This window comes from Salmo salar, chromosome ssa04 (assembly GCF_905237065.1).
Source record: "Salmo salar chromosome ssa04, Ssal_v3.1, whole genome shotgun sequence".
Lineage (NCBI taxonomy): Eukaryota > Metazoa > Chordata > Actinopteri > Salmoniformes > Salmonidae > Salmo > Salmo salar.
Genome location: NC_059445.1, coordinates 28,180,835 through 28,206,073, shown reverse-complemented (window position 1 = coordinate 28,206,073; position 25,239 = coordinate 28,180,835). Strand labels below are relative to the sequence as shown.

Here is a 25,239-nt window from a genome sequence, read left to right as displayed (position 1 = left end):
CAAAAAGTCTGAAGTTCGCAAAAAAGCATCTGGATGTTCCACAGCACTACTGGCAAGATATTCTGTGGACAGATTAAACTAATTTGAGTTGTTTGGAAGAAACTCACAACACTATGTGTGGAGAAAAAAAGGCACAGCACACCAACATCAAAACCTCATCCCAACTGTAAAGTATGGTGAAGGAAGCATCATGGTTTGGAGCTGCTTTGCTGCCTCAGGGCCTGGATAGCTTGCCATCATCGATGGAAAAATGAATTCTCAAGTTTATCAATACATTTTGCAGGAGAATGTAGGCTATCTGTCCGCCAATTGAAGCTCAACAGAAGTTGGGTGATGCAACAGGACAATGACCCAAAACACAGAAGTAAATCAACAACAGAATGGCTTCAACAGAAGAAAACACGCCTTCTGGAGTGGCCCAGTCAGAGTCCTGACCTCAACCCGATTGGGCATGACCTCAAGAGAGCGGTTCACACCAGACATCCCAAGAATATTGCTGAACTGAAACAGTTTTGTAAAGGGGAATGGTCCAAAATTCCTCCTGACCGTTGTGCAGGTCTGATCCGCAACTACAAAACACGTTTGGTTGAGGTTAGTACTGCCAAAGTCAGGTTAACCAGTTATTAAAACCAAGGATTCACATACTTTTCCCACACTGCACTCTGAATGTTTACACGGTGTGTGCAATAAAGACATGAAAACGTATAATTGTTTGTGTGTTATTAGTTTAAGCAGACTGTGTTTGTCTATTGTTGTGACAGATGAAGATCAGATCAAATTTTATGATCAATTTAATTCCGAAGGGTTCACATACTTTTTCTTGCCACTGTAATTACTGTCACCTTCACCCAGCCCCTCTCGCACCGTGAACGAGTTTATGATGCGGAGAAAATGAATAGAAGTGTATTAATAGCAACGTTTTGAAAAAAAATGTAGTCTGTAGGCCACTGTTGAGTCAGAGCAGGGAGGCAGAGGGGAACAGTTTGGAGGAAGAATTATGATAATTTTGGTGATCCCAGATAGACTCTAAAAACCAAGGAGATTTGAAAATAACTTTATCTTCATGTTTTTGATTGCCATTTGTTATGACTGCTTTCCAAACCATGAAGTGTATCCATTGCACATCTAAAATTGTTATGTAGCTTAATTGATTACAACATAATGTTTAGTCTGGCTAAATGTTTTGTCTGAATATTGTGAGGTGAACCTCTATATTATTCACAAATAATGTATTTGATTAGTATAACTACTTCACTCATTGCAAAGTTCACCATGGCCTTATCATCCTTGTCCATTATTTCAGTGTCCATAATTACTAGTAGACCAACAACAAACTGTGATAATCTGCTGAAAGCTCATTAACAGCCGGGAGATTTGTTATGAGCTATTGAGTTCTGTTACACCCTTACACCCAGTATAATGACCTGTCCCATACACAGCTTTGGTTGTTTGTTTGTATCCTTGATCCTGCAGAATATGTTTAACCAGCCAGCCTTGTCTCATACGTAACATAATAACCGTAAATCCGGGATACTCAAATTAGTAGGATATGTTACGTTTGGTATGGTTACATAAGACAGAAGGTTACTTTAGGCAAAAATAGAAGTAGGGTGGCTGGTCGGGCGTATGACACAAATGTCAAGCAACCCAAAGGTTGCGTGTTCGAATCTCATCATGGACAACTTTAGCATTTTTGCTAATTAGCAACTATTACTACATTTTAGCTACTTTGCAATTACTTAGCATGTTAGCTAATCCTCCCCCTAACGTTAACCCTTTAACCTAACTCCTAACCCTAACCTTAACCGCTAACCATAGCCCCTAGCCTAGGTAACGTTAGCCACCGAGCTAACGTTGGAGTTAGCTTCCTTGACAAATTGTAATTTGTAACATATCATATGTTTAGCAAATTTCATAACATGTACGAATTTCAATTCGTAACATATCATACGAAATGGATGATAGACATCCACAAATTGATACATACCATATGAAACGTAATATATCATACTAATTGGAGTGTCCCAGATTTACATTTACTATATTATATCTACCCCTGAGTCCAGCTTGAACCAGCAGCAGATCGTCTGATAATGTACTGGTTGCATTTGATTATTTGGGATGCTATGAAATAGAGGTCAAGCAGTAGTTCTCCCTTATCTTAAAATTTAGACGCTAGTATCCTTCATTGGATATCTTTTACTGGCCCCAAGTTATCACAGCCATTCCAATAGCGAGGGACATAATCGTGCCATAAAACAATGTGGTGTTTGAACACCTCAGTCAAGAGATGAGATAAGGGAAAGGAGGGAAAGCGGGAGGGAAAGTATGTGTGTGTTTAGGGAGAGGGCTTTCACTTTATAAGGAGCTCATTTGACAGATGGTAGGGACGCATTAGATAAAATGTTTGCTCAGCAAGAGTCTAAATGGTGAGTTATTTGTCTCTAGGGATGATGTTCAAAGCTGGAAGCGTGTAACCCAGGGAAAGGATTTGGTTAGATGTTTACAGTTCTTTCATGTTTTAACATTAGTAGAAAGTCTAAAGACAGTAGGGAATCAACTTCCCCTCCTTCAAGGTCCATTAACATGTCAAGTTTGCATGTTTGATTCCCAGTGCATCTAGGCCTATCTGTGTGTAGCATAATCCAACTGGATTTCTATAATGATTTATTTGTTTTAATTAGTTTGATTCATAGTAGAATAGAAGATGCCCCATGAAATGCACAGTGATTTCTTGTGAAGTATCTTGGTAGAAATGGCTCAAACTTTGAAAGGAAGAACTCCTTTGAGAATCATGAATTCATAATATATTTGCATAGGAGCAAGTACATGTTGCTTTTGCTGTGTTGAATATTGCATTGACTCAGAAGCTTATGTAAGCTGTCTGTCTGGTTGTATCCCAAATGGCACCATATTCCCTGTATAGTGCACTACTTTTGACCAGGGTCCATAGTTCTCTGGTCAAAAGCTCTGGTCAAAAGTAGTGCACTATAGAGAATAGGGTACCAGGGAACCTAGAGGTCAGTACCTGTTTAGGACTGCAACTTGGATTTTTTTTTGTCATTCATTCTGGAAGAGAGATTAATTTTCATAAGGGGCATGTGCATTTTCAGTTACTAGAGCTACTTACACTGGCCTATAATGTTCAATCAGAAAATACAGGCTCCATCCGAGCACTAATCTCAGTCTTAATCTCAATCTTTCAAAGTATTTGATTAATCCCTTTTCTTTCCTGAATCCGATCAGGATTTGTCTAATAAAAGCCCCCCTTGTTCACACCGTTGCCTAACATGCCCTCCAGACAGTGAATGGTAGATTTATTAATCTGTTGTTTGTGCTAGTTGTTGTCAATATTCATAACAGTAGATGGATGACGTTTTGGTCTACACTCAAAACATTTCAATCTTCGACTCGTCAGGTGCAGTGACACATTTTGCTCTGAATAACACATATTGCACGACAGGAGTTGCGGTGGATTCAGTGACGTATGAAAGTGGATACACCAGAGTAGACAAGTCCACGAGCAGAGAAGACTGAAAGCAGTATTGTGATCACCCTATGGCACATTATTGCTGCAATCTGTCATCTCCTGCCTTATCTGAATGACCGTCAGTTGTACAACTGAAATGTGTGTTCCACATTTAACCCACTAAATCAGAGAGGTGTGGGGGGCTGCCATAATTGACATCTACGTCTTCGGCGCCTGGGGAACAGTGGGTTAACTGCCTTGCTCAGGGGCAGAACGACAGCTTTTTGTCAGATCTGGGATTCCAACCTGCAACCTTTAGGTTACTGGCCCAACGCTCTAACCACTAGGCTACCTGCCGCCCTGGGTGTCTCTGCTGCTGTTGCCAGTGACTGTTGTACAGCGTGTACTGGAAGCATCTGTCCCTGTTTGCCACATGCACCCATAAGGCGTCATTTCATATCCTTTTCATTAAAAGAGATTGTTTGGCTGAGAGGCTCTTTTGTCTGGGTATCTGGGTAACTGTGTTTATGTATGTCTGTGTAAATGCCTGCGTGTGTTTAATCTCACACAGTTGACATATCCACCTGCTCGCCCCATCGTTTGCTCTGCCTCACTCACACTCCGCCTCCCCTTACTGTTTCTATGTGTGTGTGTGTGTGCGTGCTTGAGTGTGTGTCACTCACCTCCCAATCTGATGTGTCAGAGAAGGGGGAAGTGAGGAAGCTGGTATGCTGTACTAAACTGAACAAAGACTAAGCTGCCTTGTTTTCCTAGCAAGTTTGGTTTGAAAGAGAATATAAATATACAGTGTAGATACAACTAGACAGCCCAGGCAGAGGACTGTTTCTATGACGTAGTGTGCTGATTTTACTATACTATCTTGAAAAGGAGCTTGAACAGAAAACACTGATTCCGGTATGACACATTCATTCCATGATGATGAATAGTGAAAAGAGACAGATGTGGACAAGATTCACTGTCACAAGGTCAACAAGCAGTCCTACTGAGGTAAACACTAGTAAAATAGGGCTAAGAGATATGACGAAGACACGAAAGAAGGCCATAGACAATTTTACTACCTTACACACATACACAAGTCCAGATCAAGACCCTTTTGAGGGATCTAAAACATAGAAGTTCAAAAGCACGGGAGCCATTCCCCCACTGAGCTCTCCGCAAAGCTGTTCTCCTCTAATAAGCGTTTCCGCTGCGATGATGGCGGATGCAGGATTGGCTTAATCCCAGAGAGGCGGACCCTCTCTGCCCCGACTGTGTGGGTGAAAAGCCCCGGGGGTGCGGGGGTTAACGAGCACTCAGACTGTGAAGTAACCTCTCTCAGGGACGCCGGATTACAACTTGCCCTCTGATCTGGAGGAGGATTTGTCCCCTTAGCCCCCAATATTGGAGTAGTGAATGAGAAGATGGTGGTGGGCTAGGGGGAAAGTAATATGCCACATGGTCTAGGTAAAGAATGTCACCCTAGAGTTGGGAAACCACACACACACACACACACACACACACACACACACACACACACACACACACACACACACACACACACACACACACACACACACACACACACACACACACACACACACACACACACACACACATCCATCCAATATCATGTCTCTGCCACCCCCCTTTCCCCCTATTGTGTAGAATCTGGCCACACTATCCTCAGGGCTTAAAAGCCAGCTTCAACAATCCACACTACCTCTCCTTTAAAGATAAACTTTAAAGAAGCCTTTGTGCGTCCATCTTAACCCTTTCTCTCTGTGGCGGGGGGGCACATCGTACCCAGTGGTTAATGAGGTTGGGTGGGGTATCCCTGTCACTGATAAAGACTGATGGGAGTGGGAACGCTGCAGGGCTGACAACAGGTGGACTACCACAATGAGACCCTCAACAGTCTGTCTGGGCTCACTCACTCTCAGTACAGCAGGTGGATGTATTGTAGCTAGACACTCATTCAAACTATGTCTGTTGCCTTCAGGGCATTTTACAGAGTTACAAATAGTTCACTGTCTCTTTAGAAGGGAGCAGACACTCTTGTTGTTGTCTTCTTGGGGACCTGTCTTGTCTTTTGTCTCAAGATGCACTAAACTAGCACTGCTGTTTTAAGCTGTCGTTGACAGTTAGCGTTATTTGAACATCTGTGGGAATGACTTTAAAATTGCCTGAGATATCTGTCATATACACTGAGTGTACAAAACATTAAGTACAACTTCCTAATGTTGAGTTGCACCCCCCACCCCCCTCCCTTTTGCCCTCAAACAGCCTCAAAGGATTCTACAAGGTGTCAAAAGCGTTTCACAGGTATGCTAGCCCATGTTGACTCCAATGCTTACCGCAGTTGTGTCAAGTTGACTGGTTGTCCTTTGGGTGGTTGACCATTTTTGATACACAAGGGAAACTGTTGAGTGTGAAAAACCCAGCACAGTTGCAGTTCTTGACACAAACCGGTGCACCTGGCACATACTACCATACCCCATTCAAAGTCACTTAAATCTTTTGTCTTTCCTTTTCACCCCTCTGAATGGCACACATACACAATCCATGTCTCAATTGTCTCAAGGCTTAAAAATCCTTCTTTAACCTGTTTCTTCCCCTTCATCTACACTGATTGAAGTGGATTTAACAAGTGAGCGATCATAGCTTTCATCTGTATTCACCTGGTCAGTATATGTCACGGAAAGAGCAGGTGTTCTTCATATTTTGAAATCAAATTTTATTTGTCAAAGGCGCCGAATACAACAGGTGTAGACCTTAAAGTGAAATGCTTACTTACAAGCCCTTAACCAACAATGCAGTTAAGAAAAAGAAGTAAAAAAATGTAAATAAAAATAACAAATAATTTAACAGCAGCAGTAAAATAACAATAGCGAGGCTATATACAGGGGGCACCGATACAGAATCAATGTGCTGGGGCGCCGGTTAGTCGAGGTAATTTAGGTAATAGGTACATGTAGGTGGAGTTAAAGGGACTATGCATAGATAATAAACAGAGAGTAGCAGCAGCGTAAAAGAGGGGTCTGGGTAGCCCTTTGATTAACTGTTCAGGAGTCTTATGGCTTGGGGGTAGAAGCTGTTAAGAAGCCTTTTGGACCTAGACTTAGCGCTCTGGTACCGCTTGCCATGCGGTAGCAGAGAGAACAGTCTATGACTTGGGTGGCTGGAGTCTTTGAACATTTTTAGGGCCTTCCTCAGACACCTCCTGGTATGGAGGTCCTGGATGGCAGTTAGCTTGGCCCCAGTGATGTATTGGGCTGTACGCACTACCCTCTGTAGTGCAACCAGTCAGGATGCTCTCGATGGTGCAGCTGTAGAACCTTTTGAGGATCTGAGGACCCATGCCATATCTTTTCAGTCTCCTGAGGGGGAATAGGCTTTGTGGTCCCCTCTTCACAACTGTCTTGGTGTGTTTGGACCATGATAGTTTGTTGGTGATGGTGTTGGAGTTGTGCCTGGCCATGCAGTCATGAGTGAACAGGGAGTACAGTACAGGAGAGGACTGAGCATGCACCCCTGAGGGGCCCCTGTGTTGACGATCAGCGTGGCAGATTTGTTACCTTCCCTTACCACCTGGGGGCGGCCCGTCAGGATGACCAGGATCCAGTTGCAGAGGGAGGTGTTTAGTCCCAGGGTCCTTAGCTTCGTGCTGAGCATTGAGGGCACTATGGTGTTGAACTCTGAGCTGTAGTCAATGAATAGCATTCTCACATAGGTGTTCCTTTTGTCCAGGTGGGAAAGGGCAGTGTGGAGTGCAATAGAGATTGCATCATCTGTGGATCTGTTGGGGCGGTATGCAAATTGGGGTGGGTCTAGGGTTTCTGGGAGAATGGTGCTGATGTGAGCTATGACCAGCATTTCAAAGCACTTCATGGCTACAGACGTGAGTGCTACGGGTCGGTAGTCATTTAGTTAGGTTACCTTAGTGTTCTTGAGCACAGGGACTATGGTGGTCTGCTCGAAACATGTCGGTATTACAGACTCGGACAGGTTGAAAATGTCAGTGAAGACACTTGCTAGTTGGTCAGCGCATGCTCGGAGTACACGTCCTGGTAATCCATCTGGCCCTGCGGCCTTGTGAATGTTGACCTGTTTAAAGGTCTTACTCACATCAGCTACGGAGAGCGTGATCACACAGTCGTCCAAAACTCTAGAGCTCATCCCGTTTATTCTCCAGTGATTGCATGTTCGCCAATAGAACGGAGGGTAGAGGTGATTTGTCCACTCTCCGTCGTAGTCTCGTCTGGTATCCCACACGCCGGCCTCTACAGCGCCGTCCCCTCCTTCTTCGATTGTTCGTGATCTGGGCCTGATCCAACATAATCAACATATATTTCGCTTCCGACTCGTTGAAGTAGAAGTCCTCGTCCAAATCGAGGTTAGTGATAGCTGTTTTGATGCCCAGAAGCTCTTATCTGCCATAGGAAATGATTGCGGAAACATTATGTACAAAAAAAGCTACAAAAAAATACACAAAATAGCACAATTGGTCAGGAACCCGTAAAACTGCCTCTATTCCCTCTAGCCCTATTCCTTCCTGTGTGTGTGTGTGTGTGTGTGTGTGTGTGTGTGTGTGTGTGTGTGTGTGTGTGTGTGTGTGTGTGTGTGTGTGTGTGTGTGTGTGTGTACACACCATGCGACTCTGGAGCAGCTGACTTCGCAGCAAATACATTATGCCAACAACCAGATAGGCGAGTGAGCCAGAGAAGGTGGCTATAGCAGCTTTAACCCCCTCCCTCCCACTGCCTGTTTTCCCAATAGCATCTCCTAGCATAGCATAGCCTAGCCTACCTAATCACCACATATCTAGCAGCATCCTTTTAGAAGATGATTCACCATGGGGTCAAGTGCTCCTCACAGGCCCCATGAATAAGGCATGAGCGACGGGCGAGGACAGGACAGCTGAAGTTGCACTACGAGCAGGCAACACGAGGCCAGCCGTGACGTCAGCCGTATGAATTAGTAAAAGACCCCTGGGATCCGGTGGACAGGGCGCTAACGGATGTAGTGCCGTTGCCATGACACGGAAAGATCCAGAAAACAGCAGGCCTTTGGTTAAAATAGACTAAAGGGTTAGTATAAACGTCTTAAATCCCTGACCCAGGGTCAATTTGATTTTGTTTTGGCTCATATGGTTAATGATAGGGTTGGAGTAGGAAAGGCTGATCTTAAGTCAGTGCTTAGGGGCATACTAGAGCACTGATGTTTCCTGACTGATGTTTCCACTGTACCATTATTATACCTCATATCCAGTTCCTTGTTTTGTCAGGTCAGCTATCCCTTTCCTTGTTTGGAAATGAGTGGCTATCACATGACCAAGGCCATGTCAGCTTAGGTTGTGAGTGATGTGTTGTTCTGAAAGAGAGTTAGTCACCATCACAGAACTATCGGGGTTGATTTGAAAAGGGAGGAAGACCCTATTTGCCTTCCTTATGGTCATGGTCTTTTATCAAACAGACAAAGGGATTAGGATGAGAGAAATGTGATTGAGTCTTCTGTCTTCCTATCCGTTTTCCGGAGGCTACTCCTTTCATTCTTATTATCAGACAAAACCTGAATGTACTGTACAACAGAAGGTATTGTTAAGGCGGAACTTAGAGATGGCTCACCCAAATTACAAAATTATATATTGGTTTCCTTACCCTGTAAACAGAAAAGATAGCAATCCATGCTTTGGTTTACTTTACCTTGCCACTTTCTCCAAAGTTGTTATACCTTTTCTCAAAAAACCTATGCAAGTCAATATCCCCGATATTAACATGCTTTGCATTCAATGTACAAATCATCCTGAATTGAAATTGACTGTGTAGCTCAATAAAGTAACTTTAAGATGATTTTGGCATGTAACACAAAACAACATTTAAGCAATCAGGCTTTGCATGAAATATCAATCAAATTTATTTATAAAGCCCTTCTTACATCAGCTGATGTCACAAAGTGCTGTACAGAAACCCAGCCTAAAACCCCAAACAGCAAGCAATGCAGGTGTAGAAGCACAGTGGCAAGGAAAAACTCCCTAGAAAGGCCAGAACCTAGGAAGAAACCTAGAGAGGAACCAGGCTATGAGGGGTGGCCAGTCCTCTTCTGGCTGTGCCGGGTGGAGATTATAACAGAACATGGCCAAGATGTTCAAATGTTCATAGATGACCAGCAGGGTCAAATAATAATCACAGTGGTTGTCGAGGGTGCAACAGGTCAGCACCTCAGGAGTAAATGTCAGTTGGCTATATGATCATTGTGCCAGGACTGGTTCAAATGCTTCCTTACAAGAATAATGCATCATATTTTAGTAGAAGCTAAGGTCCTTTATTTATTTAACTAGGCAAGTCAATTAAGAACAAATTCTTATTTACAATGACGGCCTACCCCAGCAACGCTGGGCCAATTGTGCACCGCCCTATAAGACTCCTAATCATGGCCATATGTGATGCAGCCTGGTTTCAAAACCGGAGACTGGAGTGACACCTCTTGCACTGAGACACAGTGCCTCAGACCGCTGCGCCACTCGGGAGTGCAGCGGTTGTTTTGGTCGTTTAAGGTGGTTCATTTTACATTTACATTACATTTAAGTCATTTAGCAGACGCTCTTATCCAGAGCGACTTACAAAATGGTGCATTCACCTTATGATATCCAGTGGAACAACCACTTTACAATAGTGCATCTAAATCTTTTAAGGGGGGGGTTAGAAGGATTACTTTATCCTATCCTAGGTATTCCTTAAAGAGGTGGGGTTTCAGGTGTCTCCGGAAGGTGGTGATTGACTCCGCTGTCCTGGCGTCGTGAGGGAGCTTGTTCCACCATTGGGGTGCCAGAGCAGCGAACAGTTTTGACTGGGCTGAGCGGGAACTGTGCTTCCTCAGAGGTAGGGGGGCCAGCAGGCCAGTGGTGGATGAACGCAGTGCCCTTGTTTGGGTGTAGGGCCTGATCAGAGCCTGAAGGTATGGAGGTGCCGTTCCCTTCACAGCATTTTGGTTTGAGGTACTTTTCTCTCAAAGTTGACCTTTATGTTTTGTGCCGCTCCTGTGGCAACAGCTGTCTTTGTGATATCAGGTGCTTTGCATATTGAAATGTGGGTTATTGTGCGAACGTCGATGGAGTATTACTCATTTTATGCAAAGGTCTAAGATGATGTCACTCATGTAGTAGATTGGTCAGTCCACTCCCAGTCATAAAGGTAGGTCAGTAGAACAACCTATCATCCAATCTATGATATTTAACTCATACATGAGAAAAGTTCCACAGAGAAGTGGACTGGGAACTTTAGTACAAATGAAAATCAATCCAATTCAATGGTTTAATACTCTAAAACTATATTCAAATCCACAAAGGGAAAGTGTAAAGAAATGGCATGTTCGCTAACCTGTGGAAAACTAAATACGCTCCTGGCAAATCCATGTTGTGCTTTGGAAACCTTCCAGTAACCCTGGGCGTAAGTATGTGTAGACTAGTGTCACCGAACATTTTACACCCAACAGGTTGACTTCAAGGACATCAAAAGAATAATGGAGTCTGTCATATCCCTATTGTGGTTTCCCCTCGACCGAGGTGGTTCCCCCTTCTCTCTTTTGATGTGTCGCACCCCTCAATTTCCCCTCATTTAGATTATCCTGGGGACAACACGCATGACTGCCCCCAAATAATCCTCTCTTCTGTTGTTTTTGTACCTCCCTATAGGTCCATGGTGGTTCCCCCAACGACAACTTCCACAGAACGCTCCAGAACCCTACCAAGGCCCAGTTTGGAGTGATGGTATACGGGCCGCAAGATGGAGACAGACGGAATCAGAGAGCATGTTAACCTCGCCGTGACTAGACAGAACGTCTATTGTGCTCGAGCTATTTTGACATTTAACCCTTGACCCGTGATTTTATTAGTTTTTAAAACCACAGACAGTTTATAATTTCTTCGACATACCTGAATAACTTGAGTTTAAGTTGCGTGAATGGTTGTTAGTTGATTGGGCTACTTCAAACTCTCGAGAGCGAAATTGAGGGCAGAGAGAATCTGACGCAGTGGCCTCTCAGAACTAGGCCCCACCCCAGTGGTGCGCTAGTGTGATGCATGTTATGAGCAGCCCGTCGCTGGCTAATGAGAGAGAGAGCTGCAGCAGCGAGTGCAGCAGCGCCGCCACCACCGCCAGCACCACCAGCACCACCTCCGACCTCTCCCCAATGTCGGGCCACACCCCCTCACCTTCTAATCTCCCCTCTCCCTTCCCCAACGAACCCCCCCTGCACCCTACCACACTACCCCACCACTACGCCCCACCGTCACCACCACCCCTGCCCCCGAACGCCCCTCCTCCCCCTCCCCCACCACCAACCTCCCTCTCCAGCCACGGTGTGCGGAAGAAGCGGAGGGTGCGGAGCTTTTTCTGGAAGCCCATCCCGGAGGAGAAGGTGCGGGGCCAGCCCAACATCTGGACCATGGCGGTGCGCTGCCAGCAGCAGTACCAGATCGACGTGCGCTCCGTGGAGGAGCTGTTCGGCCAGCAGGAGGAGGCGCAGGGCCGGGAGGGTATGCCTGCCACCGGTGGATGCTCCTCAGCCCGCATCACCCGGTCCAGGTCCTTCAAGGAGAACAAGGACGAGGTGAGTCTGACTAGGTAGATTGTGATAGGTGGATGGGGATACGCCCTGACATGTTTATGTTTTACTGGTGGAATTACAGGACATAAGAGTGCTGGTAGGTCCACTTCACTAGAAAAAGACATTAGCAGTATAATGTGCTTAACAATGAGTTTTGGGTTTGCGCTAACATGACTAAGATTGACTGGTTGGTATGGCAGTTTGCTCTGTAGTAAAAACAATATAACAAAACATAAATTGACAACAACAAGAGCAGTATAGACAGACAGTATACTGTACCTGAACTCAAAGGTTATTCTTGGAAGTCACTGTACTTATCACAAGCTTACAAAACTACTTAACAGCACAGCACAATCAGCTTTGTCTCGAGGGATGGAAATAATACTAACCGATACAAAAGCCAATTTTACGGCATTGCATATCTCGAAACAGGAAACGTGTCAATGGCGAGTGTAGTGTAAATCATTGTATACCCCTGAAAAAGGCTTTGAATGAACTGTAAGCTATGCCCGCATGAGGCTTAGTGAAGCTAATGTCACAGTTTGATAGTCTGAGCAACCTGGAGGGAATATAGTCTGTTATTTCACAACCCCTATTCTTCAACGGACTCCAAATATAGCATCATGCTACGCTCTACTCCCGAGAACCCTTTGATTGTACGTAGGACATACAGTGCCTTCAGAATAAGTTCAGGAGTAAAAATGTGCTTAACAAGTCACATAATAAGTTGCATGGACTCACTCTGTGTGTAATATTAGTTGAATGACTACCTCATCTCTGTACCCCATACAATTATCTGTAAGGTACCTCAGTGAATTTCAAACGCAGATTCAACCACAAAGACCATGGAGGGTTTCCAGTGCCTCACAAAGAAGGGCACCTATTGGTAGATGGATACAAAAAGCAGACATTGAATATCCTTTTGAGCATGGTGAAGTTATTTATTACACTTTGGATGGTGTATCAATACACCCAGTCACTACAAAGATACAGGCGTCCTTCCTGACTCAGTTCCCGGAGAGGAAGCAAACCGCTCAGGGATTTCACCACGAGGCCAATGGTTTTATTTTATTTTATCAGGATCTTTTTTAGTCCTCATTTGGACTAATCTTCCAAGAGCCCTTAAACATTAAAATACAATTTATAATACGATCACATTTTCACATATAACACACTGTTACAAACATACATAATACACTGACATATTGACCAGATAAATACTCTAACAGTCTTTTCTTTCTGGATAACACATAGATGGTGGACAATCTATTCCTAGTATTTACTGAATGTCTGTCTCTTACCAACTGAATACTGTTGTGAATGAGTTTGGCTGATTTAAATTGATTAAATTATGAAATAAAATAAATCCTTGCTGCCTTGTTCTGTGCAATCTGCAGCCTCCTAATTTAACTTGATGATGCATTTTCCCAGACCACAGAACACTAGTTCACCTGACTCCCAATTAATGCTTGGGTTATTTGCTTAAGAATCTTTCCTAGGAAATATTTAGCTATCCTTCTGATCATGCATGCAGTTAAAAAAAATGTTGTAGTAGTTTGGGTTCTGCCACTTCCTCAATTTGTACTCCCCCCATACTTATTTGTATCCCATGCTGTGTTGGCATTTTCCTGGTGGAACAGACAAACATAACTTTGGTTTTCTTGGTGTTTAAAACAAGTTTGTTCTGGCAAACCCGCTCCTGATATTTTCCAGATCAACTTGTAGAGCTTGCTGTACCTGTTGAACCGATTGTCTTGCTGTAGAAATTGTAGTATCATAAGCAAATATAGTAGCTTGAGTTTCAGATAAGGCATACGGAAGGTCATTGGTATATATTAAGTAAAGAAGTGGCTCAAGGCAACTGCCCTGCGGTATTCCACAGTTTAAAGCTTTTGAATTTTTTTATTTCACCTTTATTTAACCAGGTAGGCCAGTTGAGAACAAGTTCTCATTTACAACTGCGACCTGGCCAAGTGCGACAAAAATAACAACACAGAGTCACACATGGAATAAACAATAGAAAAAGTCTATATACAGTGTGTGCAAATGAGGTAGGATACAGTCGATGATCAAATAGGATAAACGTACAGTCGAATAACACAATAGAAATCTATGTACAGTGTGTGTAAATGTAGAAGAGTAGGGAGGTAAGCAATAAATAGGCCATAGAGGCAAAATAATTACAATTTACCATTAACACTGGAGTGATATATGTGCAGATGATGATGTGCAAGTAGAGATACTGGGGTGCAAAAGAGCAACAGGGTAAGTAATAATATGGGGTTGAGGTAGTTGGGTGTGCTATTTACAGATTGGCTGTGTACAGTTACAGTGATCGGTAAGCTGCTCTGACAGCTGATGCTTAAAGTTAGAGAGGGAGATATAAGACTCCAGCTTCAGTGATTTTTGCAATTTGTTCCAGTCATTGACAGCAGAGAACTGGAAGGAAAGGTGGCCAAAGCAGGTGTTGGCTTTGGGGATGACCAGTGAAATATCCCTGCTGGAGCGCGTGCTACGGGTGGGTGTTGCTATGGTCACCAGTGAGCTGAGATAAGGCGGGGCTTTACCTAGCAAAGACTTATAGATGACCTGGAGCCAGTGGGTTCGGCGACGAATATGTAGTGAGGGCCAGCCAATGAGAGCATACGGGTTGCATTGGTGGGTAGTATATGGGGCTTTAGTGACAAAACGGATGGCACTGTGATAGACTACATCCAGTTTGCTGAGTAGAGTGTTGGAGGCTATTTTGTAGATGACGTCGCCGAAGTCAAGGATCGGTAGGATAGTCAGTTTTACGACGGTATGTTTGGCAGCATGAGTGAAGGAGGCTTTGTTGCGAAATAGGAAGCCGATTTAATTTTGGATTGGAGATGCTTAATGTGAGTCTGGAAGGAGAGTTTACAGTCTAACCAGACACCTAGGTATTTGTAGTTGTCCACATATTCTAGGTCAGAACCGTCCAGAGTAGTGATGCTAGTCGGGCGGGAGGGTGCGGGCAGCAATCGGTTGAAGAGCATGCACTTAGTTTTACTAGCATTTAAAAGCAGTTGGAGGCCACGGAAGCAGTGTTCTATGGCTTTTAAGCTCGTTTGGAGGTTTGTTAGCACAGTGTCCAAAGAAGGGCCAGATGTATACAGAATGGTGTCGTCTGCATAGAGGTGGATCAGAGAATCACCAGCAGCAAGAGCGACATAATTGATATATACAGAGAAAAGAGTCGGCCCGAGAATTGAACCCTGTGGCACCCCCATAGAGACTGCCAGAGGTCCAGACTACAGGCCCTCCGATTTGACACACTGAACTCTATCTGAGAAGTAGTTGGTGAACCAGGCGAGGCAGTCATTTGAGAAGCCAGGGCTATTGAGTCTGCCAATAAGAATGCGGGGAAGAAAATGAACCATTGATATAGGTGGACATTATTCCATTATGCAATAATTTTGTCAAAATGATTTCATCATCCACTAAATCCAATGCTCACTTAAATCTAAAAAAATAGTACACCCACAAACCTGCCATTATCCATAGCACTGAGCCACTGGTCAGTCATGTCACCAATGCAGTGGTAGTGGAATGGTTTTTGCGATAAGCATGCTGATTGGTTGTAATCAGATCATTATTTTCCATGTGCTCCCGTATTTGTCTACTCGCAATACCCTCCAATATCTTACTGAGTGAGGGGATTAGACTAATTGGTCGACCATTGGCAGGAGTAATGGGTTCTTTGCTGTCTTTCGGGATAGGACACAGTTTAGCGTGCTTCCATACATTTGCAAACGTCCCCTTTTCCAGTGACCAATTCAATATGTATTTCAGTGGAGTTGCAATCTGTGGAGCAGCATAGCAAAGTATAAAATTGTCCATAAGATCATAACCTGTAGATTTACCATCGGGTAATGACTTCAATAGGTTTCACACCTCTACTGATACCATTTGTAGACAAAAAGAGCAGGTTTTTTTTGCTCATAATACGATCATCAATCCATTGGACAATAGCTTGTGTGGAAGAATGGGTGTTTACATTATCGCTCAGTAAATTCATTTTCTTTGTAAAAAAATCTGCAAAATGATTTTGCAATATCAGCTGGTTTTGTTATTGTTCTCCCGTCAACCTAGATGTACCAAGTTAACTGTATTCCATACAGTACAAAGTTGACTGTATATAGATGTACCAAGTTAACTGTATTCCCTTAACTGTATTCCATACCTTTTTCGAATCATTAATACAATCAATAAAAGCATTTTTGTAAAATAACTTTTTTTTCTTACGGTTTAATTTAAGCCTCACCCAGTTCATCATCAATCCATGGAGATGAACAAGCCCCAACTGTACTCTTTCTTGCTGGAGAATGATGGTCCATTACATCAGTGAGCAAATCAATAAAACATTCTGTAGTGTGATTTAAATCATCCTCTAGACAAATCAGCTCTCAGGGTGCAGCAGCCAAATCATTTTGAAATAGCTCATGATTAAATGTTTAAAAATGTATCTTGACCACAATCCTTGGGGGTTTCTTTGGAACCTTGGTGTTCATGCTTATGGTTACAATATTATGGTCTGTCCAGCCCACTGGCATTGATCTGGCTTTTAAGCATTGCAATGGTATACTACAGAAGATCAGATCAATGCACGTGTCTAAACGGTGACCCAACTTATTTGATGGTCTATTAGTATCATTAACCATTTGTTTCAAACCACAGTTCTCGGCATATCTCATCAATTTAGTTCTATTTGAATTATTATGATCCTTCCCATTCATATTAAAATCAACCAAGATAAATACATGTCTGTTTTACTATCTGTATTAAATCAAATCAAGCTTTATTTATACAACACATTTCAGATGTGGAATGCAACGCAATGTGTTTTACTGGGAAAAAAAACGATGAAAAAACGATGAAAATAAAAGCTGAAATATTTACTACACATATGATATAAAACAAAAGAATTACGCAAACTGAACAACTAAAAAGCACCCTAAGGAAAAGAAAAGCTAAAAATATGTGTTTTAAGATCTTTGTTTTAAATATGTCCACAGTTTCAGCCACCCTCAGTTTCTCTGGCAGGCTATTCCAGAGGCTGGGGGCATAATAACTAAAGGCTGCTTCTCCATGCTTCTTGGTCCTAGGCTTTGGGGTAGTTAAAAGGCCAGTGCCAGAGGACCTGAGGAACCTACTTGGTACATAACTTAAAAGCATGTCTGACATGTATTGAGGGGGCACAATCGTGGATTGATTTAAAAACTAACCTAATTGACAGAGTGAAAAGAAGGAAACCTGTACATAATACAAAATATTCTAAAACATGCATCCTGTTTGCAACAAGGCACTAAAGTGATGCTGCAAAACATGTGGCAAAGCAAATCATTTTTTGTACTGACTAAAAAGTGTTATGTTTGGAGAAAATCCAATACAACACATTACTGAGTACTGCTCTTCATTATTTTCAAGCATAGTGGTGGCTGCATCATGTAATGTGTATGTTTGTAATCGTTAAGGACTTGGGAGTTCTTCAGGATAAAAAAGAAAAGAGAAAACACTAACAAGTGACATCAATAAGGGATCATAACTTTCACCTGGATTCACCTGGTCATGGAAAGAGCATGTGTTCTTAATGTTTTGTATAGTCATTGTAGATTGCCATATTATTTACCAAAATTATTGAAGATCCCGGTAACTTTGGTAAATTACCGGTAGCTTTGCAACCCTAATCTAGCATCACCATCATTCCCACATATATCCTCCTGTACTGAATCATGTTCCTCTCTTTCTACTGTTCTCAGATCAGCATTCTGGACTCCAAGCGGGGCATGAACGTGGGCATTTTCCTCAAGCAATTCAAGAAGTAAGTCTTCCTCCGGTTCTGTTAGATTAGTTTACATAAAGCGTGCATGAAATTCCACCGATCGGCCTGAGACGCCTTGTGCGAAACACAACGCTGTTGTGTAACTGGTGGCGTCCTTAGTCCAGCACGCTAGGTTGACCACTTGGGGATAAGGTCACGTGTGTGTGCATGGATGTCTGTAATTATGGAGTTCTCTGTATTTACATTTTAGTCATTTAGCAGACGTTCTTATCCAGAGCGACTTACCTGAGTAATTAGGGTTATGGGCCTTGCTCACGGCACATCTTTCACCTAGTCGGCTTGGGGATTCAAACCACCGACTTTATGATTACCAGCCCAACGCTCTAACCGCTAGGCTACCTGCTGCCCCTGTATAGTTGTCAATGGGTTAGTGCAGTGGTTCTCATTCCTGGTTCTGAGGACACAAAGGGGTGCATTTTTGTTTTTGCCTTTGCACTACACACCTGATTAAAATCATCAAAGCTTGATGATGATTTGATTTTGCTTGGGCAAAAAAACTACATTTGCACCCCTTTGGGTCTCCAGGACCAGGTTTGAGAACCACTGGGTTAGGGTATTTCCATAGAGGGGTGAGGCCAATTATAGTACAACTAGTTTGAACTATCTGTGCCTGTTGCATTTGTTGTTCAAAGCATGACCTATGAATGACCTTTATTTGTGTTTACCGAACTCGTGTCCTGTGTTTGTTTGTGCACGCGTGTTTGTGCAGGTGTGTGTGTGTGTTTTTGAGTATATCTCTGTGCAGGTGTGTGTGCTTGCATGTGCATGCATGTGTAACAGTGTAGGTTCCGTCCCTCTCTTCGCCCCAACCCGGGCTCGAACCAGGGACCCTTGCACACATCAACAACTGACACCCCACGAAGCATCGTTACCCATCGCGCCACAAAAGCCGCGGCTCTTGCAACGCAAGGGGAAACCCTACTTCAAGTCTCTGAGCGAGTGACGTCACTGATTGAAATGCTATTAGCGCGCACCACCGCTAACTAACTAGCCATTTCACATCGGTTACACTCACCCCCCCTTTGACCTCCTCCTTTTTCCGCAGCAACCAATGATCCGGGTCAACAGCATCAATGTAACAGTGTAGGTTCCGTCCCTCTCTTCGCCCCAACCCGGGCTCGAACCAGGGACCCTTGCACACATCAACAACTGACACCCCACGAAGCATCGTTACCCATCGCGCCACAAAAGCCGCGGCCCTTGCAACACAAGGGGAACAACCACTTCAGGTCTCAGAGCGAGTGACGTCACTGATTGAAACGCTATTAGCGCGCACCACCGCTAACTAACTAGCCATTTCACATCGGTTACACTCATCCCACCTTTTGACCTCCTCCTTTTCCGCAGCAACCAATGATCCGGGTCAACAGCGTCAATGTAACAGTGTAGGTTCTGTCCCTCTCTTCGCCTCAACCCGGGCTCGAACCAGGGACCCTTGCACACATCAACAACTGACACCCCACGAAGCATCGTTACCCATCGCGCCACAAAAGCCGCGGCCCTTGCAACGCAAGGGGAACAACCACTTCAGGTCTCAGAGCGAGTGACGTCACTGATTGAAACGCTATTAGCGCGCACCACCGCTAACTAACTAGCCATTTCACATCGGTTACACTCATCCCACCTTTTGACCTCCTCCTTTTCCGCAGCAACCAATGATCCGGGTCAACAGCATCAATGTAACAGTGTAGGTTCTGTCCCTCTCTTCGCCTCAACCCGGGCTCGAACCAGGGACCCTTGCACACATCAACAACTGACACCCCACGAAGCATCGTTACCCATCGCGCCACAAAAGCCACGGCTCTTGCAACGCAAGGGGAAACCCTACTTCAAGTCTCTGAGCGAGTGACGTCACTGATTGAAATGCTATTAGCGCGCACCACCGCTAACTAACTAGCCATTTCACATCGGTTACACATGCATGCTCACACGCGCTCGCGTGTGCATATTTGCGTCATTTGTCTGTTTCTCTTTACCTGTCTCCATAGCAGCCAGGTGCTTAGTGGACAGTCCAGCTCTCCTCCCACTGGTCCCTAGAGTAATCAGACACAGATTTAGCCCTTATTTTATCTGACTGACTTTTCCATCGCGAAACAACGTAGCTCAAATGCTAAATGGTACCAACTCCCAAGGTGACCTACCATGCGCTCAGGCTGAAGTGCTCACTGATGCCTACTACTCTATATAGGAAGATACTTTATTGTAATACAACTTGCCATGACAGTATAGTGTTTAAATCAAAATGCTATTGAAATCCTTTGGGTAAATTCTAGCTGGTTTGCCAATCTTTTTATGCTTGTCATTGTCTTATTTGGCAAGACGACACTGCTGCACAGTTGGATGCAGAAACAGTGTCTGCAGGCTACAACTTCCCTAAATGCCAAGAAAAGCTAGATGATAAAGGTTTCCGATTCTGTATTAAACTTCGTCATAACCGGGCTGACCACGAAGGACATAGCGGAATCGTAATGAAGTTTCTCGTCTAAGACCTTTGAAAACTCACATAAGGATCAGAGTCCCTTGTCTGAAAGCCCCCAAGCTCCAAGCTTTCTGTCCTATTTGAGTGTCTTAGGTCTAATTTATATCTTACGTGTACACAACGCAAGTACAGAATTAGCTACACAAATTGGATGTCCTGCGTTCTTGCAAAGCAAAAATATGCAAACATGTGCAGCAACGCCATTTTGTAACTTAACACAACTACGCAGGATCGCCATTTTGCATATTTCATTGCGTTCTTGCGTTGCGTACATACGTAAAGTATAAATAAGGCTTAGACTCATTTTAGATATTTTAAAGTTTCTGTCTAGGGATATTGAAGTCCCTCACCCTAAAATCTATGTTTTATACAGCAGTAGTTTTAATGAAAAACCCCTGGAGTTGTTTTTTTAATCAAAGTATTTCTTTACCCAGACTGACTGGGCATATACTGTATTATTCAGTGTGTGTGTGACTGGCAGTTCTCTCCTCAGCTCAAACACACAGTTAATAAGTATGGCGTGGGGACATGATGGCCTGCAGAAGAAGTATAGTCTGGCCTTAACACATCACTGTCTGTGCATATATCCTTCAAAGGCCCCTGCAAAATTGTTTTATGTAAAAAATGATAATTTCTTTGGACCATTTCCTACATTTACTGAGGAATATAGCAGTATTGACCCTGAAGATATCTACTCAGGAAGAGCAATGCCCCGCATACAATACACATTCACACACACACGCACACATGCACGCACACATACACACACACACAAAATACAGTTACAGAGAAGGTTATCTGGGTTGATAATCCAGGAGAAAAGGTCCACATTGTTTCATTCATGTTTAATTGGTGGCGATAGCTTTGGCTAGCAATAAGTCCTATGTATTACATAAGCAGTCTGGAGTGGCTAATGCTAACTCACTGTGGTGTGGTAGACTGAGAGAGAGTTGTAGCTCGGGATTTGCATGCCAGCACAGAGCATGTGCTGTATACACTCAGCTTGTACAACTGATGTACAACACATTTGACACAATGGGTGTGATTCAATTTATATTTTTGTGATACTAATTGTTGTTTACACAACCATTGTGCGGTGTCTCCACAATGCGTGTGTAATTATTTTTGTGCAGAAAAACTCTCCCTTGTATCACAATGGTTGTGCCAAGTTTTTCATCAATAAGTGCATCGATGACGTCGTCCCCACAGTGACCATACGTACTTACACCAACCAGAAGTCATGGATTACAGGCAACATCCACACTAAGCTAAAGGGTAGAGCTGCCGCTTTCAAGGAGTGGGACTCGCACAAGGAAGCTTATAAGAAATCCCGCTATGCCCTCCGACGAACCATCAAACAGGCAAAGCATCAATACAGGTCAAAGATTGAATCGTACTGCACCGGTACCAATGCTCATCGCATGTGGCACGCTTGCAAACTATTGCAGACTACAAAGGGAAGCACAACCGCGAGCTGCCCAGTGACACAAGCCTACCAGATGAGCTAAATTACTTCTATACTTCGAGGTAAGTAACACTGAAGCATGCATGAGAGCATCAGCTGTTCTGGACGACTGTGTGAGCACGCTCTCCGTAGCTGATGTGAGTAAGACCTTTAAACAGGTCAATATTCACAAGGCCGCAGGGCCGGACGGATTACCAGGACGTGTTCTCCGAGCATGCGCTGACCAACTGGCAAGTGTCTTCACTGACATTTTCAACCTGTCCCCGACTGAGACTGTAATATTAACATGTTTCAAACAGACCACCATAGTCCCTGTCCCTAAGGTAACCTGCCTAAATGACTACCGTAGCCATGAAGTGCTTTGAAAGGCTCACATCAACACCATTATCCCAGAAACCCTAGGCCCACTCCAATTTGCATACCGCCTCAACAGATCCACAGATGATGCAATCTCTATTGCACTCAACACTGCCCTTTCCCACCTGGACAAAAGGAGCACCTATGTGAGAATGCTATTCATTGACTACAGCTCAGCGTTCAACACCATAGTGCCCTCAAAGCTCATCACTAAGCTAAGTACCCTGGGACTAAACACCTCCCTCTGCAACTGGATCCTGGACTTCCAGACGGGCCGCCCCCAGGTGGTAAGGGTAGGTAACAACACATCCGCCACGCTGATCCTCAACACAGGGGCCCCTTAGGGGTGCATGCTCAGTTCCCTCCTGTACTCCCTGTTCACTCATGACTGCATGGCCAGGCACGACTCCAACACCATCATCAAGTTTACCGAACAGTGGTAGGCCTGATCACCAACGACGATGAGACAGCCTATAGGGAGGAGGTCAGAGACCTGGCTATGTGGTACCAGGACAACAACCTCTCCCTCAATGTGATCAAGACAAAGAAGATGATTGTGGACTATAGGAAAAGGAGGACCGAGCACGCCACCATTCTCATTGACGGGGCTGCAGTGGAGCAGATCGAGCAGGTCCCCCTCAGGAGACTGAAAAGATATGGCATGGGTCCTCAGATCCTCAAAAGGTTCTACAGCTGCACCATCGAGAGCATCCTGACTGGTTGCACTACAGAGGGTAGTGCGTACAGCCCAATACATCACTGGGGCCAAGCTAACTGCCATCCAGGACCTCCATACCAGGAGGTGTCTGAAGAAGGCCCTAAAAATGTTCAAAGACTCCAGCCACCCAAGTCATAGACTGTTCTCTCTGCTACCGCATGGGAAGCGGTACCAGAGCGCTAAGTCTAGGTCCAAAAGGCTTCTTAACAGCTTCTACCCCAAGCCATAAGACTCCTAAACAGTTAATCAAAGGGCTACCCAGACCCCTCTTTTACGCTGCTGCTACTCTCTGTTTGTTATCTATGCATAGTCACTTTAACTCTACCTACATGTACATATTACCTCAATTACCTCGACTAACCGGTACCCCCGCACATTGACTCTGTACCGGCACCCTCTGTATGTAGCCTCACTATTGTTATTTTACTGCTGCTGTTTAATTATTTGTTACACTTATTTATTTATTTTTACATTGTTTGTTAAGGGCTTGTAAGTAAGCATTTCACTTTAAGGTCTACACCTGTTGTATTCGTCGCATGTGACAAATACAATTTGATATGATATGATTTGAAATGCGTTTTACATCAGTTGTACAACTTCAGTGTGTACAGGGCCAGAGGGCTGATCTCATAGGATGTTTTGCATGGCTCCCCCTGGTATTTTCATAGCATTTGACTCTTATCACAAGAGCACCTATCAATACTGCCTCGTCCACACTGGACTTGGACACTTTCGTTTATGTAACACAGTCGCTAGTGCAGTACAGTATATTGTCACTCACAGACAACTTTGTTGCTAACAGTAACTTCAACTACTTACAGTATGTTATTTGTTATTCATGTCGATGGGAATCTTGATAATGGTTGATAATGCTAACAAGACTAATTAGACATTTGAAACATACAGTTGAAGTAGGAAGTTTACATACACCTTAGCCAAATACATTTAAACTCAGTTTTTCACAATTCCTGACATTTAATCCTAGTAAAATTCCCCTGTCTTAGGTCAGTTAGGATCACCACTTTATTTAAAAAATGTGAAATGTCAGAATAATAGTAGAGAGAATTATTTATTTCAGTTTTTATTTCTTTCATCACAGTCCCAGTGGGTCAGAAGTTTACATACACTCAATTAGTATTTGGTAGCATTGCCTAAATTGTTTAACCTGGGTCAAATGTTTTGGGTAGCCTCCCACAAGCTTCCCACAAATAAGTTTTGAACTATTCCTCCTGACAGAGCTGGTGTAACTGAGTCGGGTTTGTAGGCCTCCTTGCTCGCACATGCTTTTTCAGTTCTGCCCACACATTTTCTATAGGATTGAGGTCAGGGCTTTGTGATGGCCACTCCAATACCTTGACTTTGTTGTCCTTAAGCCATTTTGCCACAACTTTGGAAGTATGCTTGGGGTCATTGTTCATTAAGAAGACCCATTTGCGAGCAAGCTTTAACATCCTGACGATGTCTTGAGATGTTGCTTCAATATATCCACATAATTTTCCTTGCTCATGATGCCATCTATTTTGTTTAGTGCACCAGTCCCTCCTGCAGCAAAGCACCGCCACAACATGATGCTGCCACCCCTGTGCTTCACGGTTTGGATGGTGTTCTTCGGCTTGCAAGCCTCCCCCTTTTTCCTCCAAACATTATGGCCAAATAGTTCTATTTTTGTTTCATCAGACCAGAGGATGATCTTGGTCTACATGTGCAGTTGCAAACTGTAGTCTGGCTTTTTTATTGCGGTTTTGGAGCAGTGGCTTCTTCCTTGCTGAGCGGCCTTTCAGGTTATGTCGATATAGGACTCAGTTTACTGTGGATATAGATACTTTTGTAACTGTTTCCTCCAGCATCTTCACAAGGTCCTTTGCTGTTTTTCTGGGATTGATTTGGACTTTTCGCACCAAAGTACGTTCATCTCTAGGAGACAGAACGCGTCTCCTTCCTGAGCGGTATGATGGCTGCGTGGTCCCATGGTGTTTATACTTGCGTACTATTGTTTGTACAGATGAACGTGGTACCTCCAGGCGTTTGGAAATTGCTCCCAAGGATGAACCAGACTTGTGGAGGTCTACAATTTTTTTTCTGAGGTCTTGGCTGATTTCTTTTGATTTCCCCATGATGTGAAGCAAAGAGGCACTGAGTTTGAAGGTAGGCCTTGAAATACATCCACAGGTACACCTCCAATTGACTCAAATTTTGTCAATTAGCCTACCAGATGCTTCTAAAGCCATGACATCATTTTCTGGAATTTTCTGAGCTGTTTAAAGGCACAGTCAACTTAGTGTAT

General features: G+C 43.8%; 1 protein-coding gene across 1 annotated transcript in view; it reads left to right on the top strand.

Moving 5' to 3' along the window:
- fhdc1 (FH2 domain containing 1) overlaps positions 1–25,239 on the top strand; it is a 58,498-nt gene that overhangs the window by 12,484 nt on the left and 20,775 nt on the right. Inside the window, exons 2-3 of the mRNA XM_014195572.2 lie at positions 11,160–12,076; positions 17,854–17,915. Of these exons, the coding sequence (XP_014051047.2) occupies positions 11,543–12,076; positions 17,854–17,915 (596 nt within the window). The 5' untranslated portion in view covers positions 11,160–11,542. The remainder of the gene's footprint in view (positions 1–11,159; positions 12,077–17,853; positions 17,916–25,239) is intronic.